The sequence below is a fragment of the Neovison vison genome, chromosome 2 (assembly GCF_020171115.1).
Source record: "Neovison vison isolate M4711 chromosome 2, ASM_NN_V1, whole genome shotgun sequence".
Lineage (NCBI taxonomy): Eukaryota > Metazoa > Chordata > Mammalia > Carnivora > Mustelidae > Neogale > Neogale vison.
The window spans coordinates 252,294-271,441 of record NC_058092.1 but is presented as its reverse complement, the minus strand read 5'-3'; the positions used below and the strand labels follow the sequence as shown (position 1 = coordinate 271,441).

The following is a 19,148-nucleotide window of genomic DNA, read 5'->3' as shown; positions in this document are numbered from 1 at the left end:
GGCTGCAACAGGCAGGTGGGGCATCTGTCCCCTTCTGAGCCCCCACCAGGTCAACTGCTGTGGGGCTCCCCCACACCCAAGGAGAGGCGCATGTATGGGGGATGGGCAGTTGGCACAGTCCTGGGCTCGAGGCCTGCAGGCCGTTCATTCGTTCACTCAGCGCTAGGAGAAGCCCCGGGAGCTGGTGAGGTCAGACGTTAGCAAGAGGAGGACCTCGTGGGGCCTGGGAGGTGATGTGAGGGCAGGGGTCCTGGCCAGGAACCCGGGCACGAGACCCCAGAAGGAGCTGGCTGCAGAGAGATGGGGAGGGGCCCCCCGTTGGCCTCAGGGGACGTGGCCTTCAGCCCTGGGCGTGGCAGGGGCAGGACTGGCTGAGTCCACTGAGGTCCCCCCAGGGCAATGCTGAGCCCGTCCGGAGCCCGGGGCCCCGTTTCTGCCCCTGCGGGAACCGCAGCCTGCACGTGTCCCAGTCTCTCCACATCACAGTCCCCAGCGGACGGGGGTGGGGCAGCAGAGCAGCAGACATTACCCAGCACTGGGCAAGCACGGTGGGGGGACTCAGCCCTCACACGGCCAGGCCACCTGGGGCCCAGATGAGCCCGGAAGGGCTTCTTTGTGCAGTGGCCATTCTGTGTGTCCTGGACAGCACTTGGGGGCTGAAGCCCATTCTGTCCCAGTCCTGGGGTGGGGGGACCACGGCCAGAGCGGGCCTCGGGGCTACCGTCCTGTCACCTGGCCAAGCACAGCCTCTGCGTCCAGCCCTTGGGGACTCAGGACCCCACGTCTCAGAGCCACAGGACAGGGGTGGGTGGCTCACTGGGAACCTTGTGTTCTCCCCAGCCGAGTCCCAGGCGGTGGGGCCACAGAGTGGACGCTACGCTCCCCTCACCGGTGTGTCTGCACCGGCGTCCGGGCGGTTAACCAGCTAACCTGGTTAGCCAGGTTAGCCCGGGGGGTCCGCCAACCCGGAGGACGTGTGCGGCACTTGCACCCACACGGCACGGCTGCCCATGCGCCGGGATGGGGGGTGAGCAGGTGTGTGGGGACCAGGCGGGTCACCAGGTCCTGAGCTGCCAAGACCCCAGTGCCCAGGGCTGGGTTCTGCTCCCTAGCGGGGAGGCCCGGCCGCCGCCCCAGATGACCCATTCCTCAGGTCTTCCCTTTGCCTCTGGGCGCTGACTTGTCCACCGAGGAGCTCAAGTGACCTCAGAACTTGAACATTCCCAGGAGCCCTCAAGGGTGTTCTCAGAGCAGAGGCACCGAGGACACTTCCTGGAGGCAGCATGTGACCCCGAGTCACGATTCCCTCGGGAACCAGAACCCCGTCATGCACAAGCCAGGCCTAGGCCACGCAGCAGCTCCCCACACGGGTCCCCAGCCCCCTCCTTGGGTCCCTCGGTCCTCCCCCCGCCGGCCAGCACAGCTCATCGCAGGCGCTGGATCCCCCGGTGGGCTCGGCCTGTTGGAACAGCGCACGCTTGCTGCGGGGGACACAAACCCACTACCGGCTGGACCCCAGCCCCAGCCCCGCAGCCTCCACCCAGACCCCGCCTTAGCCCCAGGCCTTTGCATCTGCTGGGTCTGGGGTCTGCAGGGGTCCCACACTGGCCGGAAGGAAGATGTCTGGCCTCCCTGGCCGTGCTGGGGGCTTTCTTGGGCTCCAGCGCCCTGAATTCATGTGTATGACTGAGGGCACCCCCAGGAGACGTTCACCCAAGGCAAGTCCTGTGGCCAGTCTCACCCCTGACTCGCGCTCACCCCGACTCCGCCCCTTGGGGGTGCCCAGCCCTGACCTCTCACCCGCCTCCTGGGACCCAGGGGAGTTCCCTCGTGCACTGCGCTGGCACACGCCGGGAAGCAGGCTGTGCGGGGGAAGTGGGGGTGCTGCTCGGACGGGCCCTTCTGGGAGCCCCCCTAAGCACTCAGGTGCCACCAGGATCTTGAACAGGGTTCGCCAGTGGATCTGGTTGTGGAATGGCCACTCCAGCATCCCAGGGGCTGCCAGAGGAGGGGTTTACCCGGGCACCCAGCACCCCCAGACCTGACCCAGCCTCACCCCAGGCTCAGATCTCTCACCTCTGACTTCCCGTCCTCTGCTGCCCAGCCTGCTGGGGCGAGGACAGCAGGCTGGCCAATCCCAGAGGCCCCAGGCCACACCCCTGGCTGGTATGACCCTGAGTGTATAAATACACCTGCCGGAAGCCGACACCCCGAGAATTCACACCTGCTCTGGACAGTTCTCGGCCTCTGGAAGCGCGCACACAGCCCCCTGAGCCCCGCTTGCCTGGGACGGAGCAGAGGGCACACCTGCCAGACCAGTGCCACCAGGAAGGACAGTGACTGGCAGCCAGCCGGGAGGAGGGGGCAAAGCAGCTCCCGCTGGACAGAAGCGCTCAGAGCCTCACAGCCTGGTGGTGCCCAGCCTCGAGGACCATGCTCAGGCCTTGCTGACGACCCCCAGCCCCCAGGTAAGGTCAGCCAGCACTCGCCTCTCACTTGTACAGGCTCGGGGAGGGGGGGCTTGCCTCCGAGGAGGGCTGAGACCTCAGTGCCCAGGGGCTGGTTGTGTGGGGCACACGGGCCTGGAGGGGGCTGGCCTGTGGTCCCCGCCGCCGACTATGTTGAGGCTGCTGCCTAGCCTGCGGCCACCACTGTTCCCAAATGGGGTGACATGTCGTGTTGCAATGCTGGGAGCACTCGTGACATCACAGTGATGTCACTGTGACTCATGGTGGTTAGAGTCATCACACAGCAACACCCGAACCTACACAACGCTTCACCACAAGTCATCGCCCACCTGGACTGACTCACCTCTGGGGGGTCCTTCTGGGCTTCATGGGGTCGGTCCACTGTCCTCCTTACCTGTCCTCCTCTAGGCAAGACTCATGTGGCAGGCCAAGAGGCAGGGCTGGACAGGGCCCTGGTCAGCAGGCAGGTCACCTGAGCCTTGCCAGGGAGACAGAGGCAGGGTCCCCCGTGGAAACGGAAAGCCTGTCAGGAGGACGGCAGCTGTGTCGCTGTGGGACCCTGCAGGGTGGTGGGTCATCCCAGAGGACGGCTCAGCTCCTCCACCTCTGGCTCCTCGGGCTGAGGTGTATTCTGGGTCCTGAGGGCCAGCAGAAAGCCCTCATCACCAGCCAGACAAGCTGGCCCTACAGGTTCAGGCGAGGCTGGGAAACAAACCCTCCTTGGGACACCGGCACCCACCCCTGTCCGGGCCCGCCTCGACTTCCTGCAGCCGGCCAGCTCACCCTGGCCCCCAGACAGAGTCCTGACCCTCAGCCAGCCAGGCGTGCCCCTCCCCGCCACAGTGGCCCGAGAACTGGGTGTGTATCAACCACGTCAGGTACCTGTGCTGGGATCCGTGTTCAAACCCACTTCATCCGACCCAGAGCCGCCACCCTCTGACCCCTTGGCAAGGTGACCCTGGCGGAGTCGCCCCATCTCTGAGCTGCCGTTTTTGTACTGCGGCTGTTGCGTATCCCGTGGCTGGCACAGCCTGGCAGAGCCCAGAGGTCAGCCGCAACTATCGTGGGCCGTGCCATCCGCTGTATTTATGCCCGGGTGGTACTGCTAGGCAGGACAGACCCAGCAGGAGGTGTCCACTGAGCGGTCAGCACGACACCCTCGTGCACGTGGCCTCCGGTCTAAGACCCTTGGCCAGGCTTGGGGCCTCCCCTCGCCCCGGACGCTCACCCCTGTCTTAGCACGAGAGGAGGTGTGGGAGGGCAGGGTTACAACTTGAGCAGAAAGACCGTGACGCTGGTGCAGGGAGGACTTTCTGGAGGTGCCCACAGGTGGGCAGTACCCTTCTGGAGAGCTCTGTGGCTGCCCAAGAGGGACACGGCGAGTCCGGACTGTGCGGCGAAGGGGCAGCCTGCGGTCACTCACGGCGCTCTCCGTCTGTCCGCCAGCTCAGAGTCCTGTCGTCGGGCCAGCAGGTGTGGCGTACGGCCGTGCCAGCCCCTGGTCGCACCAGCCCCATGGCCCCTGTGCCCGGGTCCCCCAGCACCCCTGGCTCGGAGAAGGCGGCCTCCCCGCTGGAGTGCTCCATCTGCTTCTCGGGCTATGACAACATCTTCAAGACGCCCAAGGAGCTCTCCTGCACACACGTCTTCTGCCTGGAGTGCCTGGCACGGCTGGCGGCCGCCCAGCCCACAGGCCGGCCCGGCGCTGAGGCTGTGCCCTGCCCCTTCTGCCGGCAGCCCACGGCGATGCCGGCTGCCGGGGCCCCCGCGCTGCGCACCAGCCGCCAGCTGCAGGCCAGGATGGCGGCACACCTGCGGCGGGAGGAGCCCGTGTGGCTGGAGGGCACCAAGCTCTGCTGCCGCCCGCCGCCCGCCACCCCCGGCCTCCCGGCGCCTGGCTTCGTGTGCGTGGACGTGAGCCTGAGCAAGCCCGCGGAACCCGCTGCGCCCCCGCCCGCCCCGCGCCCTGCCCGCCCCCGGGGCCGTCTGGCCCGCTGCTGGGCGCGCTGCAGGGACTGGAGGCGGGTGGCTCTGGTCGCTGCCCTGCTGCTGGTGCTCTTCTGTGTGGTGCTCTGGCCCGTGCAGTGCGCGCTCAAGACCGGGAACTTGCGCTGCCTCCCCCGGCCGCCTGCCACCGCGGCCACCGCCGCCTTCTCTCCTGGACCGCTGGCCGACAACTAGGCTCGGCCGCCCTGGCCCCAGCTCTGGCTGTGGGTTCCCCACCCTCGGCTGTGGTCCCAGGTGCGGCAGCTTTGGGACCCAGCGCCCCAGAGAGGCCCCAAGGTCTCTGAGGACCCCGTATCCCATTCAGCTCACCGCCCCCCTATGCTGTGTGGCTCGATCTGGATGGACCGACAAAGGGGTCTCCGAAGCTCCCAGGAATCACAGACCCCCCTGGGCGCCAGAGACCACCTTCCTACCCCATCACAGAGAGCCGGACGGCTCCTCACACACTGTGAATCACCGGCCCTTTGCTGAGGGAGGGCGCTCCCCATTTCTATTCTATTTTCACATTTCACCCACAGCTCCTTCCCCAGACCCCTTCCCCAGGCAGGGCTGGCCCCTTCCATTGGGTGAAGGAGCTATTCCTGCCCTCTGACCAGGGGGACCCAGTCCTCCAGGGCCCATCCAGAACTGTACATTTTTAAATAAATTATTTTGTATCCACATTTGGTAAGGGGTCCTCACTCGGTGTGCCCTCCTCCCCAGCCACTGACCCTCTCCCTCCAGAAAAGCACGGACATGCCCACTGGGTTCAAATCCTGGCAGCCCCTAGGGCAGAGAGTCCCCAGGTTCTAGGGTGTCCAACTCCTGTCCCCTGTGGGCTGTGAATAGGCTGGAGCAGTCCTGCCCCCTCCCCCAGAACTCCGAGGCCGCCCCCCCGCCCGAAGATGGGCACCTGGGGCAGGGTGGGATGGGCGGGAAGGGACAGGGCCTCAGCACGGTCCAGACCCCTCCTCCAACACTCCCCAGCTGGACACCCCCCCCCAAGAAGTCAGGACTCCTCAGACCTGCTGAGAGTCCGGACAAAAGAGCCATGGAACCCCGGGACCCACTGCCCGCGAACCAAGGCCTAAGGACGCTCAGAAGCAGAAGCGGTGACCACCAGGGTGTCCTCCAGCTGACCCTCCAGGGGCCAAGTGCAGGGGCTCGAGGGACGGGCAGGAGTCCCACTGCCACGCCCGCGGGCTTGTACAATCGCCCACCCCCCGCCCCGGGCTCCTGCACCACCAGTTAGCACAGCGAAGGGAGGCCAGGCGGGTTCTGGCTCCCCAGGCCGCAGCCTCCTTGCCCCTGACCCGGAAGCCAAGTACTTCCTGCTCCAACCAGCTGGGCCTCTGGCTGGGCTGGGCTGGGGAGGCTGCCCAGGGAGACCCCCCCAGGGGAAGCTGGGCCCCCAGATCCTAACAAAGACACAGACCTGAGACCAAGTCATTTTATTGAAGGTCCCACAAAGCCACAGGGCCATCCGGGATGGGAGGAGCACAGACAATGCACAGTGGTGCCCCAGCGGTCACACACCCGTCATGCTCGCACGTGAGCCTTACCCGGGCACACGAGGTCGCACACGTGCTCCACGAGCATCTCACGTGCACCCGCGCAGTGGGCAGCTCTGAAGCCGAGGTGGGTGCTGAGGCCACGGGTAGGGCAGGCAAGCCCGGACGATGGCCCCAGTCAGGTCAAGCACAGACTGGCCACGCACGACAAACATGTGGCACACACGGGGTCACAGGGGGTCACTGCGCGGTGCAGGAGGTGGCTGGTGGCCTCCACACCGAGAGACACACCACAGCCTGACGCCCTCCCGCTCCCCTGCCACCTGGGAGCCCCGGAAAGGGCAGGGCGCTCGGTCTCCCCACTGCCTCTCCCCATTTCTAGGCGTCCGGGCGGCGTTCGGGAGGGTCTGAGGGCTGGGGGAGACGCGGGGAGAAGCCGCGGTCTGCGCTGCCCTAAACACAGTCCTTCCGAGGAGCGCCCCGGCCCGGCGGGACCCCCCTCCCGCGCGGCTCCGGCCCCCACCGGCGCACCCTCACCGCGCGGGGCCCCGCAGGTTCTCGTAGTCGCCGCCAGGGGCCTCCGGGGTCCTGCGGGCGGATACAGGGCTCGGTCGGCGCCCTCGCGGGATCCCGTCCCGCGCGCCCCCTCCCCCCCCGGGACCCCGGCCCGGCCCCGCTCCCCGACGACCCCACTCGCGCCGCCGGCGCCCGAGACGACACGGGGGCAGCGTTGCGGCCGGGGTCCGCCGACCCGAGGCCCACGTTCAGGTAGTGGGGCTCCCCCGGCGGCCGGCGCTGCGACGAGGGGCCGTCGGTCACCCGGGGGTGTCGCCGCAGCCCCCCACGCCCGCTCCACTTCGCCGTCGGCCCCGCCCGGCCCCGCCCGGCCCCGCCGGGCCCCGCCCCCACCTGCTCGCGCAGGCGCAGCTGCTCGGCCTGGCTGTGCCGCTGCAGCATCAGGTACACGAACTTGTACGGCGCCTCGGTCTGCACCATCCCCGAGCGCTGCCGCCGCACCAGCTGGATCGTCCTGGGCACGTCAAGTCGCAGTGCAGACCTGGGCACGGGCGCGCTCAGGGCCGGGAGCAGGGGGCGGGGCTAGCGCGGCCGGGGGGCCGGGGCCCGGCCGAGGCACGGGGAGGGGCCAGGAGCGAGGGGCGGGACCGGAAGCTCGGGGCGGGGCCGGGGCTAGGCGCGAGGGGCGGGACCGGAAGCTTAGGGCGGGGCCGGGGCTAGGTGCGAGGGGCGGGGCCGGGGCACGGGGAGGGGCTAGGCGCGAGGAGCGGGGTGCCCGGGCGGCTCACCCCGCCTGCCAGGATGTCAGTCACGATGATGGTGTCGGTGCGTGCGATGCCGGCGCTGTGTGGACCGACCCGGGGCCTGTGGCTAGTTTACGGGAGGAGGCCGTGGCCTGCCCCGGGTTGCACCTGCCCTGCCCGCCTACCCTGTCTCCGGTCGCACCTGCAGTGCACCACCATGGGTCCAGCCCCTGGCATGCTGCTCTGGGCCCTGTTCACCTCATCCAGGAAGCCGAGGACGCCCGAGAGCTCGGCCGGGACCCCGTGGTCTGGCCACCTGGAGTACTGGTAGTGCTTCACTGTGCGCCGCGGCTCCTCCTGGGCGGGGAGGGCGGGTGAGCGTCCCCCGGGCCAGTCTGGGCGAGTTCCCAGGTGGGGCCAGGCCGCAGGGCCAGAGTGGAGCCGCTGTGAGCCCCAGGGTGAGAGGGGCACAGGGCAGGACCGGGAAGGAGGCAGGCAGGGTTTGCCAGGAGTGACCAGCGGGGTCAAGGCCGAGCAGAGGGGATGGAAGAGAAATGTGGGATTCTGAGGTTGGGGGCTCTAGGACAGCCCCAGGCTCAGGCCCCTGGGAAAAGGAAGGGGGAGCAGTGGGTGAAGCGGACCATGACCTCTATTTGAGAAGAGCCAAGTGTGAGGGGCCTGCAGGGCCCGCAGGTAGTTCAACATGAGGGAGGGTGGGAGTGGGGGTGGGGAAGGAATCTGTTGCTACCACAGAGACAGGTACCACCGGCCCCTTGACTCTACTGAGGTGGCTCAGGGAGAGACCAGGGAGGGAGGGACCATGGGGCCGTGAGGCCCCCTGGGGCCAGGCAACTGGGTCCGGCGACCTGGGGTTGAGAATGGGACCTGCCTGTGAGCACTGCCCAGCAGAGCCCTGGTAGGGCCTGTGCCCACTGGGCTCAGGGACATGCAGTCGGCCAGGGGGACTGGGTGGAGCCACGTTGGGGTGGGGAAGGGGCGTCTGCAGCTCAGACCTGGGGACTTCCTACTGTGACTCTGGCCCCTCATGTCTTGCAGCCTTCTGGGCTCACCTGATCTGGCCGCCACACCTGCAGTTCCCGCAGGCAGTAGCCCTGGGCTTGGTACTCTGCCAAGTTGGAAATACGCACACGGCCGTATTCTTGGCCGCCCTGCAGCTCGGGCCAGTACCAGAAGCATTTGTTCTGGGGGGGGGGGTGCATTACATCACTGTGCTACAGGACTGCCAGCACCCGTGCCTGGTGCCCTGGTGCTGCACATGCACACACAGGGGCTTTCCAGAGTCCCCCTCACAACACACATGCCCACATACTGCCCCCAGCATCCCAAAGGCTGAAGGAGAAGTGAGGCTGGGCCAGCCACCAGCACAGGTCCACATGAGTACATGGTGGGGAGGGGGCTGTCAAGCCCGAGCTCCTACCCTGCCTCGCTCCACCTCCCATGACAATGACCCGCGTGTTCTCCTGGTGCACCATTGCCCAGAAGGCAGCCACTGTGCTTTGCAGACAGCCCTGGGTGGCGATGTACACGTTGCCCGGTCCGTGACCTGTCTTCTCCGGATCGCTCTGTAAGGGTGGGTGTGTCCACAGTTTCCAGGATTTAAAGTGCCAGAGGACAGTGCACATGTATGCAAATGACGTGCAAAGCAGCCCCAGCTGGCTCACACGTGGCCCCTCCTGCCTTGGCTAGGGGGGAGCCGGGGACCAGGATTTCGTCCAGCCCACTCTGAGGACACACTGGAAACTGACACAGCCCCTCTCCCAACACTGTCTAGTGTCCTGCCAGGGTCCACGGATCACGGGCGCCTGGATCTTCTTGGGCCTGCCATCGGGAGCTCCAGGTTTGTAAGAGGGGGAGAGGGTGACCGGTGTGTGGCCGGACACAGCTCAAGATGTCCTATCGGAGCCTCGCCCGGCCATGCGCGCAGCTGGCCTCTCGCACACCCACCCTGACGTAGTTGGCGTTGATGTAGTCGGCTCCGGGCACAGTGTCGTCCACATCACGCAGAGTGACACGGGTGGTATCAACTGGGAAGGGAAAGCTGCTGCTCAGGTCTCCAGAGGAGATGGAGGGAAGAAGGGACCTCACCCACCTCTTTGCCTGTGGACCCCGGGGTGAGCAAGATGAGGGAGGAAGGGGCCCTGAATGTGAAAAGGAAAAGTCACATCAGTGGAGGGGCACAACCCCCTGTCTCCACCTCCCTGGGGCCCCTGCTTGCCAGATGGGCCCCGCACGGGACAGAGCCCTGTCTCCCGGGCACGGCCCCTGCCTGGCCCTCACAGGGAAGGATGTTCTTGTAGCGATTCTTGGGCAAGTCTCCAGCCTCTGCTCCTCCTTCCGGGGGTACAGGAGCCGACATTCCTGCTGCTGCAGCATCTGGTTGGGGGAGGTGGCACGGAGGCATCAGCCTGTGGTCCCACCCTTCCCAGAGCCTTTGGTGACCATCCTTCCTCCCCTAAGCCTCAGCCCCCTGCTGGCCCTTGCCCAAGCCCCAAAGGATGGGAGTCTATGGCGTAGGGGTGGGCACCTCAAATTCTTCCCCGAAGCCCTGCTTGGCCTTCCCGCTGGCATCAGTGGGTCCGCTGACCTCTTGCACTCGGCTCTCGATGCTTGCGGCGTTGATCCTTGTGGCTTTGAGGGGCTGGCCAGGAGAGCGCTGCGTCCACACTTAGCAGGGTCCAGCAGACCCCAGGGGCAGACACCACACTGTTTCCCTGAGGCCACCCTGCCCCAGCACTGCCTAGCACCCTCTTCCCTGGTCCCGTGGTCCCTCGGGCCGTCCCCACCCCAGGGACAAAGTTCACTCTGGATCCCAAGGGTCACGTGCCTCCCGGCGTACCTGCTTGAGCTGCACCACCGTCCCTGACCTCCACCATCGGGTTCTTCCTGTAGCGCCCCACCAGGTCAGTGAGGGAGTGGAACTGGTCCCCACCTCCCACGTCATACTTCCCGTCTGGCTGTGGGGACCGCAGTGAGGGGCCTGGCCACTGCCCACCCCCTCCCCCAGCCACAGCCCTGTCCCTGCTGCCACGCCCCACCTGGAAGTGGATCATGATGTGTGTGACCCGCGGCTGGAGGTCGGCCTTCTCAGGCCTTGGTGTGAGCACGGAGAGCACGAAGTCCCCAGGATTGCCCCGACTTTCCCGCACCAGGAAGGTGCCCAGACGTCCTTTTTCCATCAGCAGCTGCTCAGCCTCCTTGCCGGACAGGTGTCCATGGTACCACCTGGCCCAGGGGGGTGGGGGTTGAGGGGGAGCCCTGGTGAGATGGGGGGCCGTGGCCTGGCTGGGTGAGGGGACACAGATCCACATGCAGCCAGAAGCCGCCAAGACAAGACACAGACACAGAGGGAGGCAGACGGACCCACCAGATCTCAAGGACCCAGGCCGTACCTTCACTCAGGCCCGCCTCAGCGAGCCATGCCCAGCTCTCTGACTCTCCCCCTACCGAGGAGCAGGCAGGCCAGAGGCAAGACAGGCGAGCCCCGCAGGGCTGAGTGTGGCCACCAGGTGGCAGTCTGGTCCCCAGCAAGGAGAGACGGGGCCACCTCAGACCACCCCACAACCCCGCCCGGGCAGGTGCGGCTTCTTCCGCTCTCAGCACGTAGGAAAGCAGAGGCCGGAGGGCAGGGCTCACCGGAGTCCCCAGGCCGGAGCGCGGGCACCACTTTCACCAGCGGCTTCCACCCCTGTGGCCAGTGCCGCGGACCCAGAGGACCTAGAGCAACCTAGAGGCCCTGGGAGGGGGGCCTGCAGGACGCTCCCTCAGCTTGGCCGCAGCTGTGCCCAAGCCTGACCCTGGCCACGGAGGGCAAAGGAAACCCGGAGGCCATGCCCTGCAGACACGGACACTCGCACACGGGGAGCTGCCGCTCTCCGCTCAGAGACAGGGTCCTGGTAGCCCAGTGGCTGCTGGAGCTCTACGGGGGCCCCGCTGCGCTCTCGGAGCAGCCCCCCCCGCTGGCCTGTGTAGTGGTGCACCAGCTCGGCCAGCGTGGCGAACCTCTCCCCTCCGTAGAGATCATAGTAGTCGCCCGTGTTCTGGACATTGATGTGGGCCACCTCACTGTGGCGCCTGGAAGGCAGGTGCCCTAGTCACCGCCGTGGGGGGGGCAGTGGCCTAGTCACCGCCGTGGGGGGGGGCAGGTGCCCTAGTCACCGCCGTGTGTGGGGGAGCTGCTCCCTCCAATCCTTGCTTCCCATCACCAACCGCAGCTTCCAGAACAGTCCCTAAGCTTCCTGTGCTGATGTCTCTGCCTGGGCCCCCCCCCCATCCACAACAGCGGACCCCTCAGAGGGTGGGAGGGAGGTCCTGCTCACTCCTTACCTCTCTGAGCCCTTCCCAAGCCCTTCTGAGTGATTCCCTCCCGTCCGGAAGCCACCTGGTCTGGAAGGCCGGATTTCCACCCACCCTTGCCCAGCTGTTGGCTCCCCACCCCACACAAACCACAGATTCTTGGGTGTCTCGTCCTGAGCGGGCACCTCACTTCCAGGAAAATGCCCAACATCCCTCTGGGAAGACGGGGAAGACTGATCCTCTGTCTCCCCGCTGAGGGCGGAGCCTCAGGCCCAACACACGTGGCTCCGGCGCCACCGTCACCCACCTGACGGACAGCGTGAAGCCCCCGGCAGCTCTTGCTGGGTCTCACCAGGAAGCTCCCGTGCTGGCCCCTGGACAGGAGCAGCTTCTCTGCCTCAACTCCACTGATGTTAGGGTGAAACCACCCGGAAAGAGCACCACAGGTGGCCACGCTGCAGAGCTGGGGTGACAACCGAGGGCCCTCTGGGCTCCCAAAGTCCTGGCCCACAGGCAACCTCCCCCACGGGGCCTGCCGTGGGCCGGTGCTTACAGCCTGCCACGGGCAATGGCCACCGGCTGGCTCTGAGGGCTGTGGGGAAGGAGTGGGGCCACGGGGTCCCAGGGACACAGATGAGCAGAAGCATCCCTGGGGCTGGGGGTGGTGGGGGTGAGGGGGACAGACGCCGTCCAGCCCCCACACAGCCGCCACCAGGAAGCTCGCCTCCAAGTCGGAGCCCTGCCAGGGCATCACAGCTTGGCCAAAGGTACTCAGGGCGCTGCTGTGCCACCCAGGGCCTCCTTCCTGCCCTCAGGGCCCTGGCAGCAGACCCTGCCAGTTCCACCCCTCCTGGTGTGGTGTTGGCCACCGCCTGCCCTCACGGGGCACGTGCTGGAAGCCCAGGGACACCCCCAACCCCGGCGTTCGTCGCTTAGCCCTCCCGGAACAAGAGCGCCGCGCAGGCTGGGTCTGCCACCCACCCCGACCAGCCCCCCGCCGCGGGCCCGCCCCGTGGGAGCTGCGGTCCGCCCCTGACGCGCATTCCCACGGCCGGGAGAGCCTCCCTCCTCCTTCGTCCCTTCTCCGGCTTTATTTGTCTTCACAGTATCTGTCGCCTCCTTGGCGTATAGCACGCGCCACCGGCTGACTGTCCGTCTCCCACGCGAGGGTTTCAGCCCCGAAGGGCAGAAGCTGTTCTGAGTGGTCCAGTGTCCCAGGGACAAAAGCAGTGCCTGGGCATTAACCAATATACCTGAATTAAGCCGTGAATGAACAAGGGGGGCACCTGGGCGGCTCAGTTGGTTAAGCCTCCGACTCTGGGTTTCGGCTCAGGTCATGATCTCAGGTCTGTGAGTTCGAGCCCCATGTCGGGCTCAGCACAGAGTCAGCTTGGGATTCTCTCCCTCGCTCTGCCCCTCCCCCAACTTGTGCTCATGCTCCCGGAAACAGAGAGATAAAATCTTAAAAAGAAGAAGTGGGGCCCTGGGTGGCTCAGGCATTAAATGTCTGACTTTGGCTCGCTCGGGTCACGATTCCAGGGTCCTGGGATCGAGTCCCACATCGGGCTCCCTGCTCAGTGGGAAGCCGGCTTCTCCCTTCTCCCTCTCCCCCTGCTTCTGTTCCCTCTTGCTGTGTCTCTCTCTGTCACATAAATAAATAAAATCTTTACAAGAAGAGGAAGAAGAAGTGGCAATAGTCGTAGTGGTGGTGGTGGTGGTGAATGACTCAGGAAATGGCGGGAGGTGCACAGGTGGACGGATGGGGCACCCCGAGAGGGCGGCTGGGAGCTGCGGCTGAAGGACCGAAGAGGCGGGCTGCTAAGAGGGACGGCAGCCCTGTGTCTGCCCCCAGCCCTGCCTGCCGGGGCTGGTCCTCCGCCACAGCCTCCCCCGTGAAGTGGGGGACAGCCCCAGGACCCCAGAGGGACTGGCCTGGACGGCCCACAGTCAGGGCTGTGCCTGAGCCCGGTCCGAGACCCTAACTGCCGCCTTCTTGACATCAGTAGCTTTTGTTCCCCTATTAGGGCAGGAATTTCTGGCCCAGGTTTAAATTGGACCCAAGAGACAGAGCAAGGATGATCCTGCCCCGTAGAGAACTTTCTAGAGTGGAAATCAGATCCGTGTCTAGCGCCAGCCCGGACGCCCTCCAGGTCCTTCTCCTCCTTCAGCCCTCTCTGTGCCCCAGGCCTTCGGTGCCTGTCCTTTGTTCCCCGAGGAGGCATCTGTGCCCACAGGCTATACCCGTCTGTCCAACACAGCAGCCCAGAGCACGCGTGACATGGGAATGTAAATGAAGGAAAATTCTACAAAATCAGAGCCAGTTCCTGGGTCACATAGCCACACTTGACTGCCAGAGCCACCTGAGGCTGACAGGACAAGGAGGAAACACTCCCATCACCACGGAAAGTTCTGGCCTGCGCCGGCCTGCACTGTGCATCCTTGCCCGAATCCCCACAGGTCTGTTGCCCTCCGCCCTCCGGCCCCGCAGAGACCTCTAGTCTCAGGGTGCTCACCTGTCTTCGGGGCCTGTGGCCAGGCCTTGGTCCTCAGCAGCATCTGACCGACCAAGGGCCATGCCCCTACTCCGCTGTTCCTCAGAATTCCACGCTCACTGGCGCCCTGCTTCACCGGGCCGGGGTCCTCTGCCAGGGCCTCCTGTTTCTGACCTCTCAGCGGCAGCGTGGCTCACCTGTGCTGGGCGTGTGTCTACTACACGTCCACGGGCCTCCTACGGCTCTAGCCTCACCTGGGATCTGAGCTTCACACTCACAGATACTTCTCTTCCTGGCCCCTCCATTAGGGAAGGTAACAGCATTTCTATCTTCACATTCGCCACGTGTGAAACTCCTGGCCACGCTCGGAAAGGCTGCTCTTCTCCACGGCCCCTGCTCACGTGTGGCTGCCGTCACCAGCCCCTCGGCGCCCTCTTTTCCAGCAACCTCGTGGCCTCCCTTCCAAATGCACCCAGAACCCAGCCCTTTTGCTGGGCACGGTTCACCCTGCCCGCGTCAGTGCCCTGAAGCCCACTGCGGGCCCCCCCACTGTGTGAACAAACAGCCCAGACACACGGACATGCTTCTGTTTGTCGCCCTGTGTCTTCACTGAAGCCAGGCTCAGCTCTGACCTTGATGGCTCCCCAGGGTCCATGGGTTAGTTCAGAGCGACCTGGAAGCTCAGACAGCTGCCCCAGGGCCCCCTAGCCTAAGCAACATGCCTGCACACACTTTCCTCCCGGGGAATTGGGGGACCAGGACTTTCCTAGGCATGTTCTGAGCCTAGTGCCTGAGCTCTTTCCCGCGCTGGCTTGTTGGGGAGCCAGACCCGGGGCAACTTTTGGTCAAATAGCCCAGCGGGTAAGGCTGCCCGGGAAGGCCTCCTAGAGCAGGGGATGCTGCAGGGTGACCTGAGAGCCAGCTGCAGGAGAGTAGGCGGGGCCACCAGGAAAAGGGCAATGGTTTCATGCTGTCCTTGGACCAACGACAAGACAGTGTGGGGCGGGAGAAGGGGAACTCAGAACCCTTCCAACCCCCTCCACCACGGGCCCCCTACTCCGCTGTAGCACGGCCTCCACCCAGGGGCCCTCCCCGCCCAGCCCCAGTAGCCGCAGATTCCTGCTCGCGATGGGCGAGTGCTAGAGGGTGGAGGCCCAGAACCAAGGCCACAGAGAAGGGTGAAGGGCACCTGGCGGTCCTTTCAGGCGCTCTCAATCGTACTTCCCGTCCCCCTCTCCGCCCCACAAACGGCCACTGGGTCTATCAGGTGGAAATCTCCAGGGGTGGGCCCCCGTGAGGCTGCCGTCACTCACACCACCGCCTCCTGAACCCCGGGCTGACGCAGGGCCTCCCATCCCCCAGCCAGGCCTGACGTGCAGCTGGGCGCCCGGCAGACCAGGGAGTGGCCAAGGGGGTGGGAGGAGGTAGGGAGGCTACAGGTCCTCATCTCCAATCCCTGTACCCACTCTGTGCCAGGGCCCAGGGTCCCCTCTGTGCCAGAGAGCTCCCGGCTCTGTGCTGGGTCCGTGACTCAGCTCAGCCTTGGCGACATGGTTTTGCAGTACCAGGGAAGGAAGGCAGGTAGGGTGAATGGGGCATACCGGGCTTCCGGCGGGTCTTGAGGCCTGGGCCCTTCAAGGCCCAACTGAACCTGGGCTGTGCTCAGGAGCCCAGGAACAGCCCAGCCTACCTAACCGAACCAGCCTGAACCTGTACTGACCACTGGCTGGACTAGCTCCCTGTGTGGCCTTGCCCCAAACCTGGGACTCTGGTTGACAGAGGAATGGCCTGTCACCGCCTACACCAGTGATACTGGGGCTGGACCCTCCTGCAGGGCAGACACTGTTGTTATGGGGAATCTGCAGTCCAGTGGGGAAGGGTTCCAGGCCTGGGGACCCCGGAGCCCAGACAGTGTCCTTCTCCATTTTCCTGCCCCCGGCCGCAGGCCCTGACCCTTCTGGTACAAGAGGAAACCAAACCAAGTTCCACCCCACCTATACAGAACCAAATTAACCAGAGATATACCTTCCTCTCCGACCCTTGGAACGGCGGGTGAGCCCAAGGGGGCTCTGCATGCCCACCGCCCCACCATGGGGCCCAGCCCCCTCCCAGGCATCAGTATCAGGCACCTGCATCTGGCCCTGCCCCACAGTGCCGGAGGCCCCCGGGTGAGCAGTGCCGATGGACATGCCCATTGACCCACAAACCACAGGGCCACAGGAAGGGGACATGAGGTGGGGGTGGACACGGGGGACAGACCTCACTGTCCAGGTCTCAGAGGGATGTGGGCCAGAGTAGTGACAGTCCAGACGGTCAGCACAGGGTGGGGCAGAGAGGGGTTGGCCAGAGCGGTCAGAGCCCCACCCGGGGCTTTCCCAGGCTGGAGCACCGTCACATGCACATGACAGGGCCTTCTCTGGCACCAGAACTTGCCTGGGGGACAATTCAGAGTGAGGCTGAAGGGAGTCTGAGGGTCATTCCAACCAGATCTCAAAACCTGCTCCTCCCTGAATTTGGGCTATTATCACAGACAAGTTCCTGAGATCCAACTGATTTCCACTATTTCTGAGCTCAGAAGGCCCATGACCTTGACGGAGGCCACTGTGCCTAGTTGCTTCCTCACGACATTCTTCCTAGGGATCCTGGGACCCTCATCACCGAGGTGCTGCTGGTGGGAGATGGGGGGAGGCAGGGGTCTCTGCCTGGGGCTAAGGAACTTGCTCCTTAGGTCCAGAGACATCCTGGGGACCCTGAAAATCAGACCTTGTCCAGCCCCTCGCCTATCTAGGAAGTCGCTCAGGGTCATAGCATGACCCCTCCTGTGACCTCCTGCCTCACCAAGCCCCCAGTGATGTGTCCCACACCTGTATGAGCCCCCATGGACATCCACATGCATGGCTGAGTCTGCGTTCACACGCGTGCACACACATACCCACAGAGCAGGGATCCAGCAGAAAGGGCATGAAGGCCCAGTTCCCAGGCCCTGGCCCAGGGCCCAGTTCCTGTCACGCTTCCCACTTTCCCTCTGCATGGAGGCAGGAAGTTGGCTTGACCTGCAGCTGCCTGGCTCTCAGGTCCCTACCAGGGAGCTTGTCCCCTAACCCTGGCCCTTAAGAGGGTCTGGAGGAAAGAAGAGACCATCTAGAGAGGGCTGGTCTTTGTCATTAGACAGAGGAGATTAGACCCTGCAGGACCCCTCAGAGCTCCTGCCCTGAGGAGTCCTAGGGAAGCAAAGGTTACCTGCACCCGGCAGAACCCAAATCCAGTGGCCAGAAGGGAGCCTGGAGCAGGGCAAGGAGTCCAGGGGAGGGAGAGTGGGAGCGTCTGACTTTCTCTTGACACCTGCTGCCCATGCTAGACTCCAACCACTGCCACTCACCACCTGCAGGGCTAATTCTGTTCCTTGGGATCAGGGTACACCTGACCTTCACCCGGGCCACCCCCATCCCCATTAGAAAGGGTCCCTTTCAACTGCTTGGGTGAGGCCCGCCCTCGTGGGCCTGGGACCCTGGCCTCGTGCCTTGGCCGTGGAGAGAGTCCTGTGCCAGGAGGTCAGGCCCGGGGGCAGGTCTCGGCGCTACCCGTCGGTGCCCGTCGGGCCCGAAGCCCATTTCCAGGGGTCGCGGAGCCCAGCCACCTGGCGGCCCTGTCTCATCTGCACGAGGTCCTGTCTGCTCCGCGCTGGGCGCCTGGCGGGTACAGGCGGCCGCGCCCTCGGGCCACTACGAGAAGGCCCCGCCCACCCAGAGGCCCGCCCACCCAGAGGCCCGCCCGAGGGCCCCGCCCACCCAGAGCCCAGTCCCCGGGGCTCCCTTAAAGGCGCAGTGTCCATACGCCGCCTCCGCGTAGAAGTTGGGATGGAGTCGACAGTGTTCGAGGGCGTCAAACTTGAGAACCAGGGGATCCACGCGGGCGTCCCGGGCTCGCAGGGCGAGGGTGCGGGGCGGCCGGGACCCGGCGAGCCCCAGCCTGGCCAGCCGCCTGCGCCCAGCGGCGCGTAACCGCGATACCGCCCCTGAGCCCCAGAGCCCGCAGGCCTTTCCCCGCGTCGCCTCCTTCACGGGAGGGGGCGGGGCGGGGCTGCGCTCTCCCGGGGAGGTGGGGGTGGTCGGAGCTGGAGGAGGAGACCCCTGAAGGGTGGAGCGGTGAGGGAGCGGCTGTTCCAGCGTGATGGCCAGTGGACCACCTCTTACTCTCCCCGCCTTGGGGGCTTCCCGCCTTTCCTCCCCACTAGACAGTCTCCTCCCTTCCTGAGTGATGCTTTGCTCCAGCTCCAGCTGCCCCTCATCTGCTCGGTTCCTGTCCCCCGGGGGCCAAATCACCTTTCACAAGCCCCTTGCTGGGGAGCGGCACTTAATTCATCGGGGCTCCCAACCTTGAGATGCCCTGGTAGGGGCTTCAGGGCCCTCTCCTGTCCAGCGGCTCTCTACTGCCTCGTCAGGAGCAGTGCACCAAGGCAGGGAAGCTTCTCCAAGCCTGCAGCTTCCCAGCCTGGAGCCCAGATCCCGGCCCAGCGGGAGAGCGGGTCAGGGCTCCCCCTCCTGCTCAGCGGGGCCACCTCACCTAGCCACCCGTGGGCGCTGAGAGCCCCTCCCTCTGGAAGCATCAACTCCCAGACACTTCTGGCCCCCACCCACCTTCCCCTTGACCTCCCAGTGTGAGAGCCTCTTCTCCCCTCGAGAGGATCCCAGAACAGCCCACCGGCTCCCTTATGTTCAGCATCCCCTCCGTCTGGTGCGACAGGCCTCCTGGTCTCTGTCCAGTTGGCTCTCAGCTCAAGCCCAGCCCTTCCAGGTGCATTCCGGGTTGTACCCACCCATCACCGCCCCACCCCCCAGCCCAGCCCGGCCAGGCCCGGCCCGGCCCAGCCCCACAGGATCTGTCCTGCCTGTCTTCGCCTGGTCCTATCACCCTGCTGGCCTGTCTTGTACCTGGGGCATCCAGCTGTCCGGGCCAGGCCTGCCTTCCCTTTCCGCGCAGGGCGCCTTCCGTTCGGCGGCAGGGCCCTTGCACTGATGTAAGGATGTGAGGACACCCTCCTGCCCACCTCAGGCCTTCATACCCGGTCTCCAGCAACTTGCTTACCCTCAGGTCTGGATCTGAGCGCTAGGGTTTCCT

General features: G+C 65.6%; 1 protein-coding gene and 1 pseudogene across 1 annotated transcript; one reads left to right on the top strand and one right to left on the bottom strand.

Annotated features, from left to right (window-relative positions):
- Positions 1-1,020: 1,020 nt before the first annotated feature.
- Positions 1,021-4,649, top strand: RNF223 (ring finger protein 223). Its single transcript, XM_044236251.1, has 3 exons — positions 1,021-1,153; positions 2,299-2,468; positions 3,915-4,649. The coding sequence occupies exons 1-3, from the start codon at positions 1,021-1,023 to the stop codon at positions 4,647-4,649; spliced, it is 1,038 nt and encodes a 345-aa protein (XP_044092186.1).
- Positions 4,650-5,890: 1,241 nt separating this feature from the next.
- On the bottom strand, positions 5,891-14,113 carry LOC122898543 (annotated as a pseudogene).
- Positions 14,114-19,148: the final 5,035 nt, after the last annotated feature.